A 25,579-nucleotide genomic window follows, 5' to 3' on the forward strand; every position below is an offset into this window, starting at 1 on the left:
TGTGCAAAATAAAAATATGATCAACGAGATTCTGTTAATTGCATATTTGTTGAAGTACTGAATGGTGTTCCTGATGTTAAACTGTATACTTAGAAATTATCCTGACGATTTCAAACTCTAGTTGAGCCGCATGGCATAACTTAGGCAAACCCTCCAGAAGAACAGACGCGGTTTACACATATACTACACTAACTTCATAGCCTTGACTGCTTCGGTTTTAATTCCAGTCTTAAATACATCTATCTGCATATTCTCAACCTTTATTCTTATGTCATATAAACTAGAAATCAATGACACACATTTTCTTGCAATCTTCTCGTTACAGACTTTTTATTATACTGTTTTTTCCCCTCCCGTCTGGAAAATTATTTAGATACAAGCTTGAGGGATAATTCTCTGAAAAATTATATAGAACAGAGTTAAGGAGTCAAATAGCGTTTCAGTGGGAACTGGAACGGTATTTGAGTATTAATTCAAAATTTGAGTACCGGTAGTTATTATTATTATTATTATTATTATTATCTGACAACTGTTTAAGCGTTCTTGTGATTATATTTCTTAAAGTATTAATAGATGCACATGTCCTCGTGCGTGTCCTTTTGCATAGTCTAGGATAATGTTATTTGAATTTTGCTTGTTAATATTCAGAATGGCCTATTATTGCATAATTATCAAACACATACACATGGAAATCATTTATTTGTTACAATTCTGAATTTATTCTTATGCATTATAGAAAAGCAGTAGCTTTTTTTTTTCTTGTTTTATTTAATTGCTAAACATAGTGTCATATATCCATTTCTCGTACACAGACACACGAGCGTAGATGCCAGGATACCCAGGCTCAGCGCATCCTACGCCCCATGATGTAACACCAAGCTGGTACCATCTTCCATCCTCCATTTCACATTGAAGTGGTCCACCAGAATCTCCCTAAAGCAATAAACAAAATATTAATAATAGCCATATATTTTTTAAATATTAATCACCGTTACAACTTCCAAGTTTAAAGTGCGTACACTCCATCAACGAAGCTAAGAAAAAATAATAATAAATAAATAAATACAATTGATAACTGAAACCCAAAACCCAATCTGTTGATCATAGCCCCTGCCAGCTTTGTCGATAAAGTGGTTGGCGTATCCCCCCCCCCCTCCAACCAACAGTTTGAGGGGTCGAATCACGCCATGGATGAAAATGACTTCTTCAGTGTCTTTAGGTAAGAGAATTTCATTGCCCGATGTGAGATCCCGATCTTATTGGAGAAGTTAAATGGCTTGGAAAAGTTCCATGTTTGGTCTCTTGAACAGAGTTCCCAGATTATTAAAGAATAACTAATACAACAAAGATAAAAATAGAAAAAAAAAAAACATTTGTTAGCTGAAATAAGCTAACAAATGTTTGTTAGCTTATTTCAGCGCTAACGTACCATAAGGTTACAACTTTTTCGGTGGGATTCAAATATATATTTATTTTTTGGTTAAATTATTATTATTATTATTGTTATTTGTCACCTCCAGGGAGTCCAAAGACTCATCGAGGGAGGGCATTTACTCTACAGCTCTGCTTCCACCACTCCCAATTCGCCAGTTGACCGCAACTACACCAACGCCATCTACAGCCGACCACTAGTATTTCCACAGACAATCACAAACATCCAAACCCACGGCGGGATTCGAGCCCGCAGCCTCTTGACTGGAGAGATGACACGCTAACCACTCGGCCAGCCACGCTGGGCAAAAGAAAATGCTGGCCCTTGAGGGATTGCGCCCACGACCTTCGCGTTACTAGCACGACGCGCTAACCATATTTCATTTTCTATGTACAGCATCTATGTGCATTCGAGCGAACTATTTACATATATACAATAAGTACATAGCATGCTTATTTCAGTTAACAATTTTCATTTACAACATGATAATATATACAATAAAATAATACAATATACAATAACATATATGCAATAAGTACATGGCATGCTTATTTCAGTTAAAATTTTTTTTTTTTTATTTACAACATGATAACATGCCCAATATCTATTTTCACCTAGAGTCCTGTGCAATCTTTTGGGCAGTTATTTTGCCATTTAACATCCATTGAAATATTACAATATTTTTACCTTATCTGAAAATTATAAGACATATACTTCCTCGTATGCAAATAGATCTTATGCAAATATTGTATATTCATTACTATACAATATTTCTACACTCATATATACATATTTACATTATGTGTTTAGTTTTCTATTCCATTATTTTTCCTTTCAGAGTGAATTGTATTGGCATGTTTTCATGTTTTTTCTTTATGGTGGGTCTTTAATTTCTATTATTTGTATGTTTTTTTTCATATTTATTAGAGATAAGGTCTGTCTTCCGCCATTGGTGTTTTGTTATCTTTTTTCTGTTTATTGTGTCTGTTATGATTTCATTTAGTTGTTTGTTGAGTTTTTGCATTATATCTGGGCCTGTATCTCTTCCATAAATTCTGTCACCTCTGTATGTCCAGATGGAGTACATTGTTGTTATAATTATAATTGCTTCGGTTATTGTTATGTTTCCGTCCTTTAGCCAGAATAGTGTGTGTTCTGTGACCGGTTCTTTGTGTTTTATGAATTTCTGAACAGTGTTCCATATTGGAGAGGTGTGGGGGCAGTATAACATTATGTGATATAGTGTTTCTGGTTCAGGGCAGAAGTGGCATTTGGCTGGGGCTTGAAGTGGAATACCATTGTATGCGCACCACATTCTGGTGGGTAGGCAAGCGTGGTGAACCTTGTAATAAAATGTTTTTAGTTTCGGGTGTATAGGTAATCTGAATACCTTTTTGAGTACATTGGATAATTTAATTTTACCTTTTTCAAACTCTCGGTGTTGTGGTGGTGGGATAAATCCTCGCGTGAGAGTGATATGTGCAATTTTTGGTTTCATTTTGAGGAAATCTTTTATTGCTGTATGATTATTAATGAATTTGTACCCCTCCGCAACTTCAATGAACATTTTTGGTATTTTGCCATTCGATTGTGGAAGAGAACAAATTATTTGGTGGGGCATTATTCTTTGCATGTAGTGTATGATATATGCACTCCATGCTTTGTGTTCCGAGTAAGCTCTCTCTATGATTTTTGCTCTTGCACTTAGGTTTTTAAATGTACATTTATTAAACCAAGCCCTCCAGCTTCTATATCATGAAATATTGTACACCTTCGTATGGGTTCATATTTCGAATCCCAAATAAATTTTGCACATTCTCTGTGAATTTTGTCAACTTCGTTGCCATTGTAATTAATGTTGGCTACCAGATACCATATTTTTGATAGTAAGAACTGGTTACATATTTTTGCCCTGCTTCTAATTGATAATTGTCTGGGTCTCATTTGTGAAATTTTTTTCGTAATTTTGTTATGAGCTACTTCCCATTGCTTGTTATGATGGGTTTGGTCCCGTCCCCTATGGTGATTCCTAAAAGGGGGAGGTGTTCATTGATTTTAATTTCGTTCGGCACGGTTGGCTTATTTGCCTACCTGCCGACGAACATTGCGTGACATTTATGAATGTTGAGTTTTAATGCGGATGCCTTTTCAAAAGATTTAAATACATTACAAGCAATCGTGAAGGACTCGGCTGTGGTTAGCGTTAACGTAACATCGTCGGCATAGGCTAATACTTTTGTTTTGCCTTCTTCTCCTATATGAGTACTCGCTATGCCGGGATGTCCCGATATCGCTCGTATCACAGGATCTAAGGCAAGAGCGAATAGGATCATAGATAGGCTGTCTCCCTGTCTGACCGAGCAGTCAATTTTAACAGGTGCAGACAGTTTCTTGTTGATTATGAGTCGTGACTGTGCAGTGTTGCATATGTTTGACATTAAGTTTTGAAATTTCTTCCCGAAACCTGCAGCTTTAATGACTTCTTTCAGATAGTGGTGACTAACCGAATCGAAGGCTTTTTCTATGTCCAGGCATGGTTGTTGTGTTGCCTGGTAGTGTTCGTATATACATCTAACTGTCAGAATATTACTTCTATTTTTCTGTTTTTAACGCCGCAGGTTTGGGATTCTGATATTATTTTATGTATGTGTATTTGAATTCGTTGTGATATGATTTTGGATAAGATTTTATAGTCTGTGTTCAGGAGTGTAATGCCTCTCCATTGTGAGTTTGCGTTGTTTGTGGTGTCTTTATTTTTTGGTATCAGTGTTATGTAACCGAGGTTGAAATATTCTGGGATGCTTTCCAAATTCTGTATTTCGTTCAGCATTTTTACAAATAGTGTCTCAAACAGGGGGTAGTAAGCTTTATAAAATTCCGCAGTGAGACCGTCGGGTCCTGGAGATTTGTGTAGTGACAGGGACTTTATAGTATTTTTGCATTCAGTTTTTGCAATGGGTAAATCTATAATTTCAGCTTCTGACTTTGTTAATCTAGGTAAGGTTTTTAATAAATTTTGTGTTTCTGTTTTGTCACTTTGTTTTTGGGAGAAGGTACTTGTGTATTGTGAGTGGAAGAATCGGAGGAGATTTGCATCTCCCTCGACCTCTGACCCTCATGTTTTATTTTATGAATGGTGTTTTTTTTGTTTTCTCTGCTCTTCAAAGAGCCAAGCTGCATTGGACTTCCCTTCATCATGTTCCATTGTTCTGATTTTTGCACGTATCCAGGCCCCTTCAGTCTCTTTTATTTCTATTTGTTTCAATTTTGCTTTAAGAGCGTTGATAGCTATTTTATTTTCTGGGAGGGTTCTGTCTGTGTTGTATTGTCGTGTTAGTTCTTTGATTATGCTTCTTTTTTTTTCTTGGTTTGCTGTATATTTCTTATGTTTTCCTATTTGTATAGCAGCCTTTTTTAAATGTATTTTGAATTGGTTCCAGGCATACACTGGATTTTCTATTTCTGTTATGTTGTCTAATATTCTTTTTATTTCTGTTGTAAATGTGTCTGTGTTGATTATACTGTTGTTTAGCTTCCAGAGTGGGTAGTTTCTGTTGCTGTATGTATTTCTGTCGTTAGCCTCATGGGAAAGTTTGCCCTTGACCATGTAGTGGTCACTAAAAATCAATGGCAAGTGACAAACCTCCTTAACGGTTAATCCTATATATTGGCTTATGTAAATTCTGTCTAGCCGTGAGGCATTGGTGGGGGAATAAAGCTTTACATGTTGGATGTAATTTTTGGAATATGTCTTTGAGTTGACATCGCTGTATAATATGTGAAAAATTGTTTTCTGTTATAGTATTTTTTACCTCTATGTCTAATATATTGTTTTCTACAAAATTCATGTCTCCGGCCGCAATTATATTTCTTGTGTTTTATATTTCTTCTTTGTGTGTGTGTGTGTGTGTGTGTGTGTGTGTGTGTGTGTGTGTGTGTGTGTGTGTGTGTGTGTGTGTGTGTGTGTGTGTGTGTGTGTGTGTGTGTGTGTGTGTGTGTGTGTGTGTGTGTGTGTGTGTGTGTGTGTGTGTGTGTGTGTGTGTGTGTGTGTGACACTATTTGATCTCTTCCCAGACTATTTCAACCTCTCTAGCACTCTGTGTTCTATTAGAGTAGAGTGTGATAATAATTGTATGCTACTTCTCTTACTTATCAAAGTCATTAAACCTGCAATGCCATTACTTTGGGCTTGTTCGCCAAGAATGTAGTAGTGGCACTGCAGATTTCTGTGTAGTTTTTGTTCTGCTTCCGATTTTTTTTTTTTTAAACTCTGGTATCTTGTAGCATTACTATATCTACTTGGTTCTGTATATTGTGTTTGTTAGCAATTTTTGTGAAACCTGGTTATTCAATCCATTACAATTCATTGTAATTATCTTAATTGGCTTATTCTTCATTCTTTGTATATATATTAGCAGGCTTTATTTCTTTCTGTTTTTCCTTTTACATTAGGTATGAGCTGGATTTTTTTACGTCTCCTTGGGGCAGAAGCGCTGCCGTCTGCTTCATGTTTTCCCCTTTCGTCAGGTGTCATATTCTTTTCTTCCTCTTTTCTCATAGATACCTGATCTTTATCTGTTTCTAAATCAGTACTATTCCTTTCTCTTTCTTCCGTTGTTTTTTTTTCCCTTCTGGATCCACTGGTTTTGATTGCACAATTGATATATTTTGAGAATCACCCCGATCCGATTCCTCCTCGTTGGTGTCTATTTGGTTTTTTCTTCTAGATGATGTACAGTATTATTTTCTTGTACATCATCTACTGACTCTAGCTCTTCTTCGTGGTTAGGTTGGTTTACTGCTGGTCGTTTAACCAACATTGATGCATAAGTTTGCCCTTTACAGTCTTCTGTATCATGTCCGATTCTTTTGCATTTATCACACTTGGGCGCCGTACACTGCTTTCGCAAGTGTACGGTAGAGGATATACCGTAATTACGTACGGTATATCTTCTACTTTTGTATCTTCGTTCAGAGTTATAGTTAATTTTTTGTTATTAGAGAGAACATGGGCCCGCTCTCTATCTTTACAACTGGCGATATTTTCTAAAATTTCAATTTTCCCGAATTTTTCAAAGTGCATAGCTACTAATCTGTTTGATATTTGGGTGGGTGGGTGTGTGTGTGTGGGGGGGGGGGGGGGTAACCAGTGTATAACAATGTCAATCTTACTTACGGCATTTACTAATGGGTATTATTTCACATTTTAAATTACGAACAATAATTTCTCTTAATTTAACAAAATTGTCTTTCACAGATAGGTGTTTAAAAGATATTAGAAACATATAATTATATTTTAACGCACCTAGGTGCCACACATCAGAACCTCTTATCTTTGCTTTTAAACCTTCTATTACATCCTCCTCTGTGTATGGGGCACCGACAGGGTCGCATTTCAATATGCAGGCTTTTGTCCAGTCAAGTTCTTCGGGTAGGTTTAGCGAGTTCAAGACGTCCATTCCGATATCCTTAGAAGTATTCGGCGACGTTTCTGAAGATTTCATTGTAGAATCCTTTACTTTATTGTCTTTTCCAATAGAATTGGCCAAACTGGATACTGTAGAATTGCAGGGTTGAGTTACAGATTTAACTATGGTCGACATTCCTACGGCAATTACTTGCGGTAACACGAGCAATCACACTGGTAATCGGCTTAAGCCGAAAGCTAACCAACTGAGCTAACGAGCCCTCGTATTTAATATCATCAATTTGATATGTGATATTGTTTTTCAATAAAGCACATTTGAAATGAACATAATAATAACATTTTTCTATACCTTTTCATATGAACAATTCTTATACTTAGCCTAAGAAAGGAACAAATCGATTGGTGTTTTAATATCACGTGAGGCAATTAATGCCAATGGTCATGCGCATCGTATCCATCATGTATAGCAGTCTACAGGACTTTTTTTTTTCTCCTTTAGCACAGCGAAATTCTTCAGTGTTTAAGGAGAAAAAGACCTGTCGATTCGTTTAATTGAAAAGCCCTTATATAAAAGTTCCTTGCATCCTAGACAGGTATCAGACCCAGGTCTTCCTAGTCAAATTGGTTCTGCAACAAGTGCTATGAACACTTGAATGAAATGGAGTACGTTTACCCTAGAACTCACTTTAGAAGTGTCCTTAAAACCTGAAGGAGAGAAGAGAAATAACAATATTTCAAGAGGAGCCTCAGAAAAGTCCATTTTATCTTCACCGCTGATATTTGGCTTTTTTTTTTTTTTTTTTTTTTTTGCCACCTCTCCCAAGTGGCGGTTTGGTGCAAATGACCAATGTTTTTTTTTTTTTTCCTTAGTAATATGAATGGCGGGGGGGGGGGGGGTCTGCAATTGCACTGATGCCTTGACGGTGAAATGTGAAGACCGTAAAGTGGAACGATTTTCAAATATGTTAGGGCTAACAGAGTGCAATCTGGTTAGAAAATTTAAAAATATTTTATATTTTTTATTTAATATTTATTATTATTATTATTATTATTATTATTATTATTATTATTATTATATATTTCTATATATCATTATAATTTCATATTTTATTATTATTTTATACATTTTATATCATACCTATAACTTATCATTCTCTTTCGTAAATATTTGACAGTTAAAATATGAACGTGTTTGTAGTAAGTGTTAATTAAAAGATGGAGCTGACAAATGTTCTTTTTGTTATGTAGGGGGAATTGATGTACTCTCTATATAAATACTTGTGATTAATTACATGCTAACTTTCTTAATATGATACACATCACTTATTGCTGATTATAATTATAATGGAAGTGAAAATATGTATTCAAAACGTTTTCTTAATTACCTGACAAACACTTTTTCCTCCTTCATCATAACCAGCACATATCATTTCGTCAGTAACTGCATGAATGTTTCTGTAAGCGTTCTTGCACTTTTCTTGATTTACAATTGGGACCGTAACTTTTTGTAGAATGGAGGGACTCGTACCTTCTAAAAAAGTAAAAGATATTCAGGGTCAGCTTTTTTATTATTATTATTATTTTCCCCACAGTATAAGACATTTCACAACAACGGTTAGGAACTAAAGAAATAAGTATTCTGCATCGTACCAAAATATGAGCAGAAGCAATCTGAACAATTCCAAGCTTGAAAGTTGATGTTATGTGGAGGGGAGATTCTTCGCGACCTTCCTAGACGGGATTCGATCTCAGGTCTTTCCAACCCAAAAGGGAGCGTTGAAATACTGACTGAAACGAGCCAATGCTCTTCAAGAAAGTTCTCGCCATAATACTCTGACGAATCCGTGTTTTGGGGTGGCAGCAGCCACCAGCAGTCCTCCCATGATTTGTTTCTATGGCACGGGAAGCTGCATACCATGAATTTTCACGAAAGGGATACAGTCTGTAAATCTTCGTTTGTATTAATACATACGTCTCCTCGAATGGCATAGGCACAAAACTCGCAATGGAAATCGGTCTTCTGGAATTAGCCATGTTACTTTTTTTTTCTATTTTAAAGGAGTGCTTAGATAGGAGATGCCACTTTTCACTCCAGTGTGTTATCCCAAAAACGAATAGATGGCAGCATAATGTGCGTCGCTTGTATTATGGCAGTTTTATGGTACCGGATCTTACACCCTCTAATATTACAATACTCTACTTTGCAAAACAACGAGCATAAATAAATAGAAGTGCACCTAACATTGCTATAGCCCAGTGGCGAATTCTCCATGCTTGCTGCGCAAGCTCATTAATTGAGAAAGAACTAATATTTATTTGTTAATAAATGCATGCATTTATAAGCATTCCATTTAGGCTTTTATTTTTGTAGACAGAAGACGTTTTAAGCTTGCGCGGCAATAATTGAGCTTTGCGTTGTGTATCGAAGGCCGACGCTAGTCAAGCTACCTTGGCTTTGCTCGGTTGTGGGAGCATCCAGGTCCTCGCTTCAGCACTGTGATTTCATAAACGCGCATAGCCATTTCCGATCGCTCCACGTCATCTCACCCTGTTGCTTAAACACGGGCCATAGGCAGTCAAAGTAGCTCTAGCCAGTGAGCTTCAGCCAGCCTTTACAAGTGTGCGTGTTGCTTCGGAAAATTAAGTTACAACCAACTTTTTATGACGATGTTATTGACCAGTTCATAAAGAAGAACTGTAGGGTAGAATTTGTTTTCAAGTAGCTAAATCGAAAAAGATAGAATATCATTCGTAAAATAAATGCTGTATTTGTATGATTAAATGTACATAAATTTCTAAATACAGGTAACCCTCGTATAACGCTGTACTTATACAACGCGGTTTCGATATAACGCGGTCTAAAATTGTAGTAACTCTTGTTGAACGCGGTACTTATACAACACGGTTCCGATAAAAAGACGGTCGGCAAATTATAGTAACCCTTTATCTTTTCATATGTTTTTCACCGCGCGACTTAAAAATCAAATTTTATCTTCGTTAAATTTCGCATGTAATTATAAGTAGCGAATTTATATAAAGGAAATACCCTTTAGCACGCATGTACCTCAATTGTTTACCGTATAAAACGTTTATTGTTGAAAATTGTCCTTGTTTCTGTCAGAAAGTGCATTAAAAATCATAAGTGTGTTCATCTGAAGCTGAGCACTGTATTTTCTGGTGAGTTACATACAATATGTAATGCTTGCTTTTTTGTGTAAAAAATTATTTTTATAGTAATGGCCACAAACTGCAACGAAAGGGAAAAACCAACATTGAAAACAAAATTAATTTTTCTCAAAGAAAAATATTCAAAATCTTGGATCGGTTGAAAAATGGAGAAAAACCAGGAGTTTTGCAGGGACTTTGAATTTAAATGAATCAACAATTCGAACAATCAAACAAAATTAACATAAAATCCGAGAAAGTGTTTATTGCTGGGTCAACGATAAGTGCAAAGCGCGTTGCTCATGTACGCGATATTCTGATGGAAAAATGGAGAAATCCCTAATGATTTCGATAGAAGATTGCACTTCAAAAGAAAATTCCTATGGATGGAAATCTTATTAAACAAAAGACTCTCAAAGTTTATAAACATTTATAGTGCAGACCAGGTGTTCAATGCGGATGAATCCGGATTATATTGGAAAAAAGTGCAAAAACGCACCTATATTTCGAAAAATGAAAGATCAGCTCCTGAATTCAAAGTTTCCAAAGATAGAATTACTCTACTGTTTTGTAGTAATGCATCAAGCGATTACATGACAAAACCAGTGTTTATTAACCAATTCTCAAATCCTCGTGCTATGAAAGATTAAAATATGCACTATTTTATTTTGCCTAAAACATTTATGCATTATGTGCAATGAAGTTTAAGTACAATTTGTAATTTTTATACTTTTATACTATGTATTTGTTTTATAGTTTATATGTTTTCTTAACTTACATGAATTACCTGAATTAAATAAAAAGATATTTTTTGTTGGATATGTCATTGTTGTTTATATAATTTAAAAAAAACGATTTCGGAACATAACCCTACTTTTTCTATGCGATCTGAGACTCGCATAACGCGATTTATATAACGCGGCATTTCTGCCGAACCTAACATCCGCGTTATACGAGGGTTACCTGTACATAATTTTAAATGGTCAGTAATTCATTATTCCACTAATCAGACTTCAATCGCACCTCTCATTCCCTGAATGATAACAAGAGCAAGCGTGAATTTCAAGACCAGCATTCTCCCTGCTGTAGCCAGCAAGTAGTCCTGACGTGATTTATGACTAATGTTTCAAAGGAGGAGGTGCAACATCATACCACCAATTTCTATCAAAATTAGCAGAAAGTCTTTCGCGACGAGCTGAAGCAATTATTGCGACCAACACCATATTGATTTTCGCAACTAAAGACATGTTTCGTTTTATACCTGCACGTATCTCATGACTTTTGGAAGGATAGTGTGTTATTCATTTCAATTCTGCTTGTCTTCAGTATAGCTGCATTTGTATTCTTTACAACCAAAGGGAAACTACTACTAATACTAATAATAATAATAATCCGCTGTACTTAAAGGCCCTTTAAGAAAGTTCACGATTTGTCTATGCTGACCTTCGTAACCATAATTTTGGAATAAGGTGGTTAGTCTTATGCCTCAATACATATTTTGTTTGAAATTGTTCGTGTTCTTCTGGCCAGTTGCTCGATGTGGGATGAAAAGCCAGCTTCCGTGTAGAAAAAACTTTACACACCCGTATGAGAATAGCTAATTCACCTTTCTTTGAAAAATCTTGATAAACGTTCTTCGGACGGAATTCGAACACAAGTTCTTCCAACCTATTTGCTTGTCAAGGGAAATATCGAAAGGGAAGTATCAAAATATATTCCAGGTGATAGTGCATTTTAATATATAATTTAATGTAAGTGTGATTCAGATGATCAAAGTGTTCCATAAATATTTCAAAACTGGTGTTTCAAGGGTGCGCGCGTGTGCATGCGTGCGTGAGAAAGAGGGAAAGTTAGCTTTTATAAGAAATATATATTAAAATATATGATTCATTTAAATAAAATATATCACTTGCCACAATGATTGCACTACTTACGAAATCTTGTATGACCCCATCCAGTAGCGACGCACATTTTGCTCTCGACAGCCATTTGAGAATTTCCAAGGCAAATTGGCTTCAGGTATTTGTGTTTACCCTGCAGATCTACAGGTACTGCTAGCTTAAGTAACGCTGCATCTCCCGTAAGTGCCTGACGATTCCACGTGGGGTGCTTAATGATCTGTAATGAAGAAAAAAAAAAAAAAACAGTCAGCTTATATACGGAGTGATTAGATTGAGAATGCAGGGCTTGAAAATATGTCTAAGAATATATAATTAATATGTTGAAAAACTAAAGCTCATGTTTTAATTCTCTGAAGACCTTTTTTTTTTTTACTAGGTTGATATGCTTAGTTACTGTTCCTATTTTAAAAGGTTGAAACTTTTTTTAACCAGTTAACAGGTTTAAAAAAAAAAAAAAAACATAATTATGATTTATTTATTTATGTGGATGCTACCCATAAAAGATTGTAAACTCATGTCACATTATGATGGGTATAGCACAATGTGTTTGTGTTATATATATAATAATTTTGTCTACTATTTAAGGAGACAGTGCATTTTGTATGTAAGAAGCACTAGCAATTGGTAACATAAGCGAAATAAGCAAAACCTGCAATGTGAAAAGTTCATGTCATCGAATGTTCTGAGGTGCTTGGGATCAACAAATCATAATTACTGGGTTTGATAAGGGGGAAAAGGGGAGGGAAGGAAGACAAGAAAGAAAGAGAGGAAGAAAACATTTAGAAATATGCCAGTTCTAAAGTCCAGAATTACTAACCCATGTTATTTATTTGTTTATGTGGATGCTACCCATAAAATATTGTAAACTCATATCACATTAATACTGTAAGCGGGTTAAGAATTAGATCCGGGTATTCTACTTTAAAGACAAAACATGTTGGTTTTTTCAAAGACAATTCAGGTGTCCAATGAGCAATTTTGTGGTCTCACGCGGGAGATGAAATTACTAACCCAGCCACCAACTAAGATACTATTCTTATTCGCAATGCGTGCCTAGCTCAGTAAAATGAAAAACTCACACACAAACAGTATAAAAAATATGTTTAATGTCATTAGCATTTATTTATCAATAGCAAATTATTGTAATTAAAAGTTATCCAACAATACATTTAGTACATGTTTTACATAGATTGTCTCTTTTTTGTGATAATTAACCTTAACTTATTGAAAATGTTGGAAACCTATAGTACATACGCACAATGAGTGATTAAGGGTTACATAATCCGGAAACTATTCTAGAGACCAAACATGATCCTTCCCATCCTCCCCCCCCCCACTTCCTTTTCACAACCAGAACGGTAGAGAGCGGATTCGATATCCACTAGGTGTCATTATATCTAATAAACAATGTTTATGATAATAAAATCTTTATTATATTTAAATTTTAAATATATTTTAATGTAAAGTTTATTATATTAAACTGCACATTTATTAAAACACAACTGTGTTTATCTCAAATATTACATATTTAACCTCGTATTTCATCAATATAACATTCATATACTATCTCTTAAAATTTACGTTACATCTACATTCCTCCAATTTCCCTCTTAAAAATGGAAATTAAATCAACTGATTTAATTATCCTTGACTGTTTTAGGTATAAGAAATAGCCAGTTTCAAAATTGCTTAAAAACAGTTTTCGTCTTACAATTTATTTTTTGCTTAGTGCAGTTTACTTGCAGTATTTTCTGTTGTTATGCTCGAATTCTGCATCTGCAGCTTCAAATTATTCTGCTCTTAGAGACGTGATAACAATTGGGAAATAATGCAATGTTGATTCAAATTTTGTTAGTTTTTTTTTTTTTTTTTTTTTTTTTTTTTGACAGCGTATCCTAATAAGCTATTGGGTGCTGTTTCATGTTATGAAGAAAATAGTAACGCTGTCATATACAAAGGAATTCAAATGAACTTTCAACAACATTTAATGATAATATCCATGATTATTGTTATTATGTTAAACACTGCACTATAAAATCCTAAAATATGATCTTATTTATTTCTAAAATAAATTATTTCTAAAGTATAAAAAATATGTTTAATGTCATTAGCATTTATTATATGTGACAGTTTTAAAAAATGGAAATACAAAATTATTACCGTAGTTATCTTTACTTCCACTTCAGTACCATCATTCTGAGCGAAGTTATATTCACCAAGCATCACTCTATAATTTCTTGGCTGGCTGTTTCTGAAAGAACAGTTAAAGATCTTTAATGTTTCTTGAAGAAATTCATGGACTTATAGTATATTTCTAGTTAGATTTAGTTACTTTATTTCCAGCTGATCTATGATCAGATTTGGGTTCCCGGCTTATCAAGATGAGATTTTTGCAACTTTTATAATTTATTATTATTATTACGTGACACTTCCAAACAGTCCAAGAGCCCATTACGGAGAGCACTCCACACCCACCCCTCTACATTACTTAAACCTCCAGTTACATGTGTGTGTGTGTGTGTGTGTGTTAGGGCAGATTCCAAACAGTCCAAGAGCCCATTACGGAGAGCACTCCACACCCACCCCTCTACATTACTTAAACCTCCAGTTACATGCAACGTCACTATCTTAACACTAAGCCACAATCCAGCAGCTATACACTACACAAATATTACCACTAACTAATGGTAATATTTTGTGTGTGTGTGTGTGTGTGTGTGTGTGTGTGTGTGTGTGTGTGTGTGTGTGTGTGTGTGTGTGTGTGTGTGTGTGTGTGTGTGTGTGTGTGTGTGTGTGTGTGTGTGTTAGGGCAGATTCCAAACAGTCCAAGAGCCCATTACGGAGAGCACTCCACACCCACCCCTCTACATTACTTAAACCTCCAGTTACATGTGTGTGTGTGTGTGTGTGTTAGGGCAGATCTGCCTGTATGCAGGATGAATAACTCGAATTCTCTGGAGTTCTCCGCATGACATCCGACTAACTGATCTTCAGTTGAAAAACTCTAAAGAAAGAAACAATGTGCCGTCATTCTATCAATCACGCTATGGAGAAGGTAATCACATTAACTTTGTTATTGACATACTTATTATTAAGATTTTGATAACACTTGTAAACCTTTTTAAGTTACATTGACCATAATAATAATAATTAACATTTTAACATTTATTTATCATCATACAGAGTATTTACATATATACAATAAAGTATACTATTACATTTTCTGTTCAGTACAAATGTAGAGTACAGTGATTTTTTAAATATAAATGTACATAATTTTTTTTCAATATCAATATCCAGAGCTTATTATTATACAGCCTATTTACATATGCACAATTTTTTTTAAATATCAGTATCTTCATTATTGTTATACACTTTTGTTATACTGTTTTGTTACATAATCTGCATTCTTTGATTATAAGGATTACGTGTAGATGAGTGAGGCGATTTAATCCCACCTACTTCGAAGCTTGCGTTAGCTTTTAAGAAGAGAGTGAGATTTAGCCTTCACTATTTATGTTGTTGTTACTGTTTATGCATGGGATGTAGGCATTAGATGCTGGTGATTTGTGATGTGTATATTATTATTATTATTATTATTATTATTATTATTATTATTATTATTATTAGACACCTCCAGGGAGTCCAAAGACTCATCGAGGGAGAGTGTGCCAACAGCATCGAACGATTGGTCCCCTTCCAACTACTAGTGTTAATTATTATTATTATTATTATTATTATTATTCCTGATACCTCCAAGGAGTCCGAAGACTCATCGCGGGAGGACATATGATATTAAAACTAAGAAGTTTTATTGTTAAAAGACCATAAGATTTAATGATTAAAAATACAAAGAGCCAACAAGTTTCACTAGCCACTGTCTAGCATTTTCAAGGCTGTACTGGTGTGAAAACAAATGCATCAAGTTACATGAAAGCATACACTTTAGTAACTGCTAGGCCGTTACATCTGATAATCCGTGTAAACATACACTTTAGTAACGGCCTAGCAGTTACTAAAGTGTATGTTTTCATATAACTTGATGCATTTGTTTTCACACCAGTACAGCCTTGAAAATGCTAGACAGTGGCTAGTGAAATTTGTTGGCTCTTTGTATTTTTCATCATTAAATCTTATGGTCTTTTAACAATAAAAGTTCTTAGTTTTAATACATTAGACCAAATATGAATAATTTAACTTAGCGTTAATGATATATTAACTTTGTTGGTATATTTTCCAGAGTTCGTGTTTTATTTTAATGTTCTGCAAGTTATCTACGCGTTTTAAATTTCTTGGTAGGTTGTTGAGTTCTGGGAGTATCTGATGCGATCTTACAAAAGAACCGTATGAGTTGTTGAAGGGTGTAGGGATGTAGAGAATTGTTGTAGGTCGTGTTATACGATGTGTCTCTGTTGTTTCGATAGGTGATCTTGAAGTAATTCCTTGTTAATGTTATGTAGTGTTTCAGGTTTTTAACGTTCAGAATTCTCAATGTGTCACCATGTGCTGGCCGGATATTGCTTGTTGCGTGTAAGGTGTCCAAATCACTGTTATTACTATTATTACTATTATTACGGGCAACTCCAGGGAGTCATTAGACTCATCGAGGGAGGCCCCAAATCATATTCATCACAACTATCTGACATTCATACAGTATCTATCATACCTCGCCTTAAACTCATTCACTGTCACAGCATCCACTACAGACTCAGGGAGCGCATTCCACTCATTCACTACTCTAAAAGTGAAGAACCCAGCTCTAACACCTTTACTAACCACACTTTTGCCCAGTTTCCATGGATGTCCCCTAGTCCTCCCACAACCAGCCCTGTTCTCAAAAATATCTTCTGAATTAATTTTATAGAAACCCTTCAGTAATTTGAATGTCTCAATCATATCTCCCCTCCTCCGCCTATCAACCAATTTTTGCAACCCACAAATCCTCAACCTGTTCTCATACGGTTCATTCCACAGACCTGCTATCATCTTGGTCACTCGCCTCTGGATCCTCTCCACCTCCTCCCCATCAAGAAGAAACCTAGGTGACCAAATCTGAGCACAGTAGTCTAGATGGGGTCTTATCAAGGCTCGATAGAGAGGAACAATAACCTGCTTGTCTCTGCTTGTCAACGTATTCTTCAGCAACCAAGTGATTTGATGAGCTGTTTTGGTCACTTTTGCAATGTGTCCCCTAAATTTCAATTCCTTATCCACCAACACTCCTAAATCTCGTGCCTCATCAATTTCCTGGAGCAGGGTTTCACCAATGCAGTAAACTGCCGCCAATCTTTTCACCCCAAAATGCATAACCTTACATTTTGCCACATTAAACTGACATCCATTCTCCTTAGCCCAGACCTCCAATCTATCCAAATCATCCTGCAAAATTTTGACGTCATCTGCATTCACTATTGCCCTACCCAACTTCGCATCATCCGCAAACAAATGAACTGTTCCTCTCAGATCATTTCCTATATCATTTATGAACAAATTAAACAGCAGTGGTCCAAGAACAGATCCTTGTGGCACACCACTAGTCACAGGCCGTCTTGTGGACTCTACTCCCGAGTAAACCTCTCTCTGATATCTCTCCGTCAACCACCCTCCTATCCATCTCACCAACCCTATGTCCATTCCCATATTCTGCAATTTACTGATTAGAATTCCATGTGGAATCCTGTCAAAGGCCTTGGCAAGGTCCAGTAGAATCACCGTAAACCCATTACCCTTATCCAGTTCAGCCGTCACTGTGTTATAATACGTGAGCAAGTTACTGAGGCATGACCTACCCTTCACAAAACCATGCTGTCCCCGATACATTATCCCATTTTCTTCAATCCAATCTTGTATTTTCCTTTTGACTATTTTCTCTAAGACCTTGACAATGATTCCTGATATGCTAATCGGTCGGTAATTTACAACAGCAGTCCTGGAACCACCTTTATGCAGTGGAACTGTTTTCCCCTCTTTCCACCCGCTCGGGACTAACCCAGACCCGAGACTCAAATTAAACAAAATGGTCAAGGGTACTGACAATTCTTTAGCTGCTTCTCGTACAACACGAGCTGGTGTACCATCCAATCCCACAGATGCATTGACATTGAGGTTATGCAATAGACTACTCACCTCCACTTCATTAACCACAATTCCCGTATAATCTACTGGTTTATTTGTTTCTGCAATGTCACCACCTGGATGATATACTTTTGCAAAGTGCTCACTCAGTAACTCAACTATCTCAACTGATTCAGTTACCTCCCTACCATCGGCATTCTTTAAAATCAATCTGCCATGTACATTTTTCCTTTTACTTGCTACATATCTAAAAAACTGTTTAGGATTCTCTTTAGCCTGCTTGGCCAATGTTCTTTCGTAATCCTTTTTTGCTTTTCTTACCACACTCGTCACCCTTCTGGCCTGCGCTTTATACCGTTCATGTGCCTGCCGGTCACCCTTCTCCTTAAATTTCCTCCATAGTTGTTTCTTTTTTTGCAACTCAAGCTTAATGGTGTTATTCATCCCTTTAACCCCTACTTGATTTATTATTCGGACTCTAGGTATACAGTCAGCCATTGCTTCATGTAAGCACTTCTTAACTACCTCCCATGCACTATCAACTTCTAGTCCTTGCAGTTGTACATGCCATGGCACTGAACCAATCAAACTCCTAAGCTTGTCATACTTTCCCGCCCGATAATTCCACATGTACCCTGTCTTAATTGAAAATTCTACACCTTTAGCCACCTCCCAAGTTAAGACCCTATGATCACTCTCACCGATTGGTGGCAATGTGGTCATATTTGTTACAGCCAAATCCTCAGATGTAATTACTAGGTCAAGCACTCTCTGACCCCTAGTATTTTCCATTACATGCTGTCGCAGATAGTTATCCCTTAATAACCGCATAAAATCCAGTTCCTTCCTCCCGTGTGTCCTCTCCTCACTCCAATCAATGCGACCATAGTTGAAATCTCCCATAATAATCACCCTCCTTCCACCCATTTCTTCTATTTGCTTGTGCATACTGTCACCACCATCTTTTCCATCACCTGGTCTATAGCAGCACCCAATTGTATATTTAGTTCTGCTAGCCACAATCTCACACCAAATGGCCTCAAATGTGCTCTTTTCTCTATCCTGCAATTCAACTTCTATTCTCCTAGGCTGGAGCTCATCAGCTATCATCAACAATACTCCTCCCCCCATTTTATTCTCTCTGTCATTCCTGAACACACTATACCCATCACATTCAATCCCACTAGTTATATCATCTACAGTCAGCCATGTTTCACTAATACCTATAACCTGTGGTCTGGAAGTGCCAACCATGGCCAAAAACTCTTCCTTCTTGTTCCTAATACTCCTAGTATTAGTGTACATGAATTTAAGACCCCCATTAGCCCCAACCCTACCTTGATGCCTTATATTAACTTTGTTGTATTTGTTATATTAACACTGTTGACACAATATTCCTATGTAATGTTTCTAATTTTGTTAGGTGACTGTTTGATGTGTTTGCATAGACTGTTATACCGTATCTGAGTAGTAGTAGTAGTAGTAGTAGTAGTAGTAGTAGTAATAATAATAATAATAATAATAATAATAATAATAATAATAATAATAATAATAATAATAATAATAATAATAATAATATTAATAAAGGCTTAAACACACCAAAGTCATTCCAATAGTTATCAGTGCACTTGGTGCAACTTCAAAGAAGCTGTCCAACTATTTATAGCAATTAAAAATCAATGAAGTGACCCCATATGACCTACAAAAAACAGCATTACTTGTAACAGTCCATATTTTACGACGCTACCTGACGGACTATTCTTAGATTCTTGGGCAGAATCTGAATTGTCCTGAATCACCAGTCAAATTGTAGTTTGAATATCTTGTTTTGACTGTGTATCAATTATCTGAATAAAATAATAATAATAATAATAATAATAATAATAATAATAATAATAAACATATATATACAATAATAGTAAATGCCCCAATATTTTCGTATACCCAATCTCTCAGGTCAATATCTGCTCAAATATTCTCTAGTCAAGAAGGCGCCTATCATTTATAAAAAGCCTTCTGAAAGAGACTTATTAATATGCTATTCTTAGATATGGACTATCGACTAATTAATTTAACGAATTCCAAGGGTTCTCCGTTAACGAATCCCTAACTCTCGGAAGTACCTGTATAATAATGATAATAATTTTATTTGTTTCAATTTTCATATTACTGTTATATGCATGAGAAATAATATTGAAATATTAATATTATTAATGTGTGAAGAATTTGAATTGCATATCTAGAATAACAATGAGATCACTTTTCCTACTTGATATTTATTGTTTAGCTTCTAAGTTTAATATAATATGCTTTGTAATGCAGATATTAAAACAAAAATCATTCCGAAAAAACAAAACAGTATTTTGACATCGCTATTGCATTTCAGATATTATTCCTATATGGTTCTTACACATGCGCACTTGTAAGAAGAGTTAAGAATCCAATAAACGAATACTCTTTCATTATTTTTTAAGAAAATGGTAATCGATACTGCACTTTTTCGGGTTTTTTTTATTTATTATTATTTTTTATGTGGACAGAATGTTTGCTGCTCTAATGATTAGAATAATAAAATTAGAGTATACTCACTCATGACCAAAGCTAGGTGTACGTGCTGCTTGGGCTCACCTAACAGAACTTATGGCGCAGCGTAAAAACGGCGAATTAATTATTTATTTTATTTATTGATTGATATATTTATTTAGTGTTGGTTTATTTCTGTGTTATTAGACATAAAAAGGTAGTTAATTAAAGAAAAAAATATTTCTATTATATTCTTTAATTTCTAAAATTTTATAAATATTTCCTATTAAAATGATTGTGCTAAAATAAAATAAAATATCTCGATTTTGGATTCCACCATGAAATTTAAATCCAATTTTTGTTTAGTAGGCTAAAGTCATTATACACATTTTTTTATGTGCGACATTCTAAAACTCTTAAATCCATTTCATTTCAAATTTGCACTGCATAAGAAAATTTTGGTCATCACTGTTCTCATATGAACTCGCTATCATAAAAACAGTATCAGTAATGGAAGAAGTAATAAACTCAAAAGAATTAATAGAACGAGTGTTATCAATAAAAAAAAATAAATGAATATTAAATGAAGTGAAAACCAAGAGTGTTTGTCAAGTATAAGGAAAAGTAACATTTATTCATTCCGTGGTGCAGTGTAATTTTGTTACAAAATTAGATAAAAAATTAGTTTAAAAAAAAACTCTCTTAAAAAATGCAATACATTCAGAATTAACTATTGCCAACTCTATACAGGAAGTGGTGCAATTTTGTAAAAGATGTATGATATTTAAAAAAAAAATAAAAAATAAATAAAAAGTCCTACAATAACAATACACTTTACTGCCAAGCATGGCCTCTCGTGCATGAAGGCACTTTATTATCTTCACGCTGGTGTTTAACGCATTTCCGAGTTTTACTACAAGATTTATCTGTTAGCCAATATGCCGTTGTGAAAAAAACATCTGCCTAATATATTTATAGACTGTTTTTGAAATGTAGTTTTACACCAGGTGCTGGCTGTAACTTCTGGAAATCTGATGTTACTAGAAATGTTATTCATTTCTTAAAATATTTTCCAGTATATTTACACACCTGTTGCATATGTTGTTTCTTTTCAAAGGCTTCCTACTTTTTTTTCTCTCTTTCTACATTAATCCACGCACAGAAGGTTGAAAAGTCAATAGCAGCAGCACACCAGAACTGCACGATTACATTGTCAGAAGTAATCCGGATCCGCTTTATTTGAATGTACATGTGCGAAATATGGATCAATTTAAAATAGTTCAGGATGCCATATACAATACTTTTATTGACAAAAACCGGGCTATCATGTTTCGTATTCTCATAGCTCAATGGCTTCTTCAAAAACGATGAATAATCACAAAAATTCACAGAAACAATTCCCTCAAAGTTAATCTAGTGTCATAGTACAATTCAAGTTATTTAAACGAAACTGAGTATGTATGCTGTGTCACGTGATACTTTAAGTTACTCATTTAAGATATCGATCGTGAAATGCTTTTTTAGATTGTTTGCAAAAACAAAAGCATTCGATGTGATTTACTGTCAGAAATTTAACTTTCACGGTGAAGCGATATTGTCAAGTTGTGTAATTAAGACAAGCAGTCATTACTACTGACCAATCTTAAATACGTGATTCAAATTTTGATTTGCGACAGAATAATTTTCTGAGCATTTCTATAACGAAACCTAAATAACAGTTAGAGATAAACAGGCTGTTCAGAAACGCACTTTTTTCCCCTCTCCCATCCTACGAAAATCACAGGGAGAACGCCCACATTTCACACAACAGTTAAAGAGAGATTTCGTAGGTATTCCGTTCAAGAAAAGTACTATGTGCTTCTGGTATGTTTGTTAATAGGATCGAGTGGAACTTTTCTTGACATATTTATAAATTCCCTAAAGAATAAATAAATCTCAATTAACTAATCAACATAACTATACGGATATCCAAGAGTTTTATAAATTCTCTATTTTCATGAACCTCGGTACAATGTCGACCTACCTTTTGTTCACAACTAGCCTTTCTATAAAATATTGATAAACGAACACAAATATTTTGACCTATTCTTCGACTAAAGCCAATAGTTCCTGAAGTTCAATGTGCTGATCTCACCTTCGGCAGAAGTTCCAACTTTTGCCGATGATATCATCCAGGCGTTAAATTAGGATTCCAGGCTGAGTAGCCAAACCATTATACTACTATTTCTCCAAACCATGTTTCTATAGACCTTGAGCTATGATATACCGTACGCAGTAATTTGGGTTTTTCATGGAACTCACAGTGCAGGCGATAGAGAATTTTTCTGGGATGTCAGTAATAACTCTCGATGTTCATTTATCAATACATCATAACATGCTATACTAAACCAAACCATGAGAGTTTCTTTTCACACTATGGCACCATTATCATCAGACATAGCAGATATACGTCCATCTGATCTGAAGGGAGAAAGAGCAAGTATCATGATTTGTCACCTCATAGCACAGCTTTCCATTTGCGATAGTACAAATTACCTCGAGTACTCCAATACACAAGTGGAGCCCGAGCTTTGTTTATGGTAATGTTCTGCTTCAACGTGTGGCTTTTCATCTTAGTTATAACATGCCAAGCTTTAATTTTCCATTATAATCAAGGCTATGGAGTTCAGGACATAAATGTTCTGGTAGTCAGAAACCTTTACAATTATGGACGTCCTGAATTAATGAATGAAAGAATTTACTCTTGCACTGGTGACTAACAGAAGCTTCCGCTGGAGACCAACCCTAAACCACGACCCGTTTCAATATTGTAAATACATGCATCCATTGCCTTTATATCATGCAGTGCCAAGTGACTTGCGATTGATATGTAGTATTCCAGAAAATCGGGATATCTGTACCGTTTGCAATAAGCTGCAATTATTGCAATACAAACATAACCGAAGATAATATGTGTCGTATTGTAATAGCCCGAGTCAAAACTGACTTTGGGGACTATCACATTTAGTATGACTTTGAATTCTTTTCATGAATCCCGTCTGTAAAATCTTTATTCATTCAAAATTAAGTCAAGTATAAAAGCATTGTGAAGTTTATAAATACCATAACGTAACCAAGTAATGCTTTACTAGAATTTCATATACATTTATTAGATGGAAAAATTGTTCCCACCAAAAGCTGTCCACTGTGGTAGCAACAGCAGTAGGAGTTTCATATCAAGACAATGTCTTGATTAGTTTAAACGAAAACTTTTAATTACTTAAAGTTTTCATTTTAACTAATATTAATTAATTACATCTTTAGTCCCTGATGATTTATTACCAGAACAAATGGGAAATAGTTGTTAAATAAAACAAACACGTGTTATGTACTTACGAATCAACACAATGCGCAGCTGTCAACACCCATTTGTCGTTGAGCAGCGTTCCTCCACAGACGTGTTTCTTTCCAAATAGTGTCATATATTGTAGAGAAACCTGCCACGGCCATTCTCCTGGAGATGCGTTAACTCCCCCAACTATTCTAGAAGGCAAGTTGTCGGACTGTTTCTTTACACCGCACTCAAAACCTAGAAGAGATTCATACAAGCAATTTTATAAGTAATACAGAGAGAGTTACATTAGTTCATTTATTATCCAAAACCAGACATCCGAAATATCGAATTTTTCTAATAAATCTTCTGTTCACATTTCAAATGGCTAATTATATTTATTATACAAAAAAGTTAAAAATAAGAAACTAATCTAAGGATCAATTTTAGAGAAAATAAAGAAATTTCTTCAGTCTTGATCGGGCGCTGTCATATGCTAACACAGACTGACAAATAGTTGGGTTGTTTTTAAGTTAAGATGAAACAGAAGTAATGATGCCAGTGTATGATGTGTGTTAATTAGGTGTTCGCCTAGCTGGTTTACTTGTTTTCAGGAATGCAAAACTCAGAAACTCGGATTTTTTACTTAAAAAACCCAGTTGTTTATAAATGATTTTAGGCAAGAGATTGATCTCATCGCCGAGTGTGAGACCATCGTCCTGCTTAATGGAGGCTTGGAGTGAATTGAAAAAGTTCAATGAGAGTAGGGTTTCTGGATTATCTAAAAATATATATAAAAATACAAAAAATAAATAAAATAAAATCATTACAAAAGATATTTTAACCCCAACACGGTATTAATAATAGAGGTTCATAACTTTTATAATCTCGTGGGTGGGAGTCACAAAAAATAAAATAATAAAAAACCCTAAACATAGTTTCAGAATAACAGCTCTTTCATCACCATGCTATTTTCCCCCATAATCAATGAGTAATACATCTCAGTTCAGTCATGAAAAAATACGAAGAAAATAAATCAACATGGGACATAATTACTGATGCACTGAGGATGATTGCAAGATTATTCAGATATCATTATTACAAATGAAAAACTAATTTATTATCCTCTACCTATGTATAATTACTTTAAAAAAATAATCGCTCAACATCCGAAGAGTTAACGTAGAATGTTATGTACCCTGAATAACAGGGGATGCTAGAGAATATCCTCAGTGGGCAAAATGTTTCTTACCTGACACTCGCAATGGAGTGACTATTAACGTGAAGAGACCAACCGAAACTAGAAGGGCTGTCATTTTCAATGATGCAAATTCATTTTATGAAGGCTATTTATAATAAATAACTATGACCTTTAATTCCGAGGTCGAATTTCAAAATGCTTCATAGAGGATATAATTAGATCATCATTTACACAGCCATGCCGAAAACACTGCTTATTATCAGTATTTACTGGACGTAGTCACTAATCCTCAAATCGTTTTCTAAGTAGAGTTAATCCATTTATTCTACTTCATATCTGTTAAGAGTAAGCTTATCCAGAGTTAACGAACTACAATTTGCCCACTTTATTGCCTACAAAGTATACTGGAATTCCGGTATTGATAAACATGACAAAAAATCAACATACAGTATTCATATAATTTACATAATGTTCGTATTTGAGCATAACAATGTATGTGAATCACGTTCTCTTGTTAAGATTTCTCAATCATCAAATAAATAAG

At 35.0% G+C, this 25,579-nt stretch overlaps 1 protein-coding gene across 1 annotated transcript; it reads right to left on the reverse strand.

The window, feature by feature from the left end:
- Positions 1 to 680: 680 nt before the first annotated feature.
- Positions 681 to 25,211, reverse strand: LOC150106503 (trypsin-1-like). Its single transcript, XM_090393165.1, has 6 exons — positions 25,087 to 25,211; positions 23,900 to 24,092; positions 14,087 to 14,177; positions 11,960 to 12,143; positions 8,246 to 8,391; positions 681 to 933 (listed from the first exon to the last, which is right to left on the reverse strand). Exons 1-6 carry the CDS (start codon positions 25,148 to 25,150, stop codon positions 769 to 771), a joined length of 843 nt encoding a protein of 280 aa, XP_090249291.1. The 5' UTR covers positions 25,151 to 25,211; the 3' UTR covers positions 681 to 768.
- Positions 25,212 to 25,579: the final 368 nt, after the last annotated feature.

Source organism: Typopeltis vanoorti, chromosome 5 (genome assembly GCF_054136105.1).
Source record: "Typopeltis vanoorti isolate ZY-2024b chromosome 5, IOZ_Tvanoo_1.0, whole genome shotgun sequence".
NCBI lineage: Eukaryota > Metazoa > Arthropoda > Arachnida > Uropygi > Thelyphonidae > Typopeltis > Typopeltis vanoorti.

What these genes read in the sequence shown, in the direction of transcription:
- LOC150106503 (XM_090393165.1), bottom strand. Translation starts at nt 25,150, where the DNA reads ATGACAGCCCTTCTAGTTTCGGTTGGTCTCTTCACGTTAATAGTCACT. An exon ending in TGGAAGTAAAGATAACTACG is followed by an intron (nt 12,144 to 14,086) that starts GTAATAATTTTG and finishes TCTTCATTACAG; the next exon opens with ATCATTAAGCACCCCACGTG. An exon ending in GAGGAAAAAGTGTTTGTCAG is followed by an intron (nt 934 to 8,245) that starts GTAATTAAGAAA and finishes TTATTGCTTTAG; the next exon opens with GGAGATTCTGGTGGACCACT.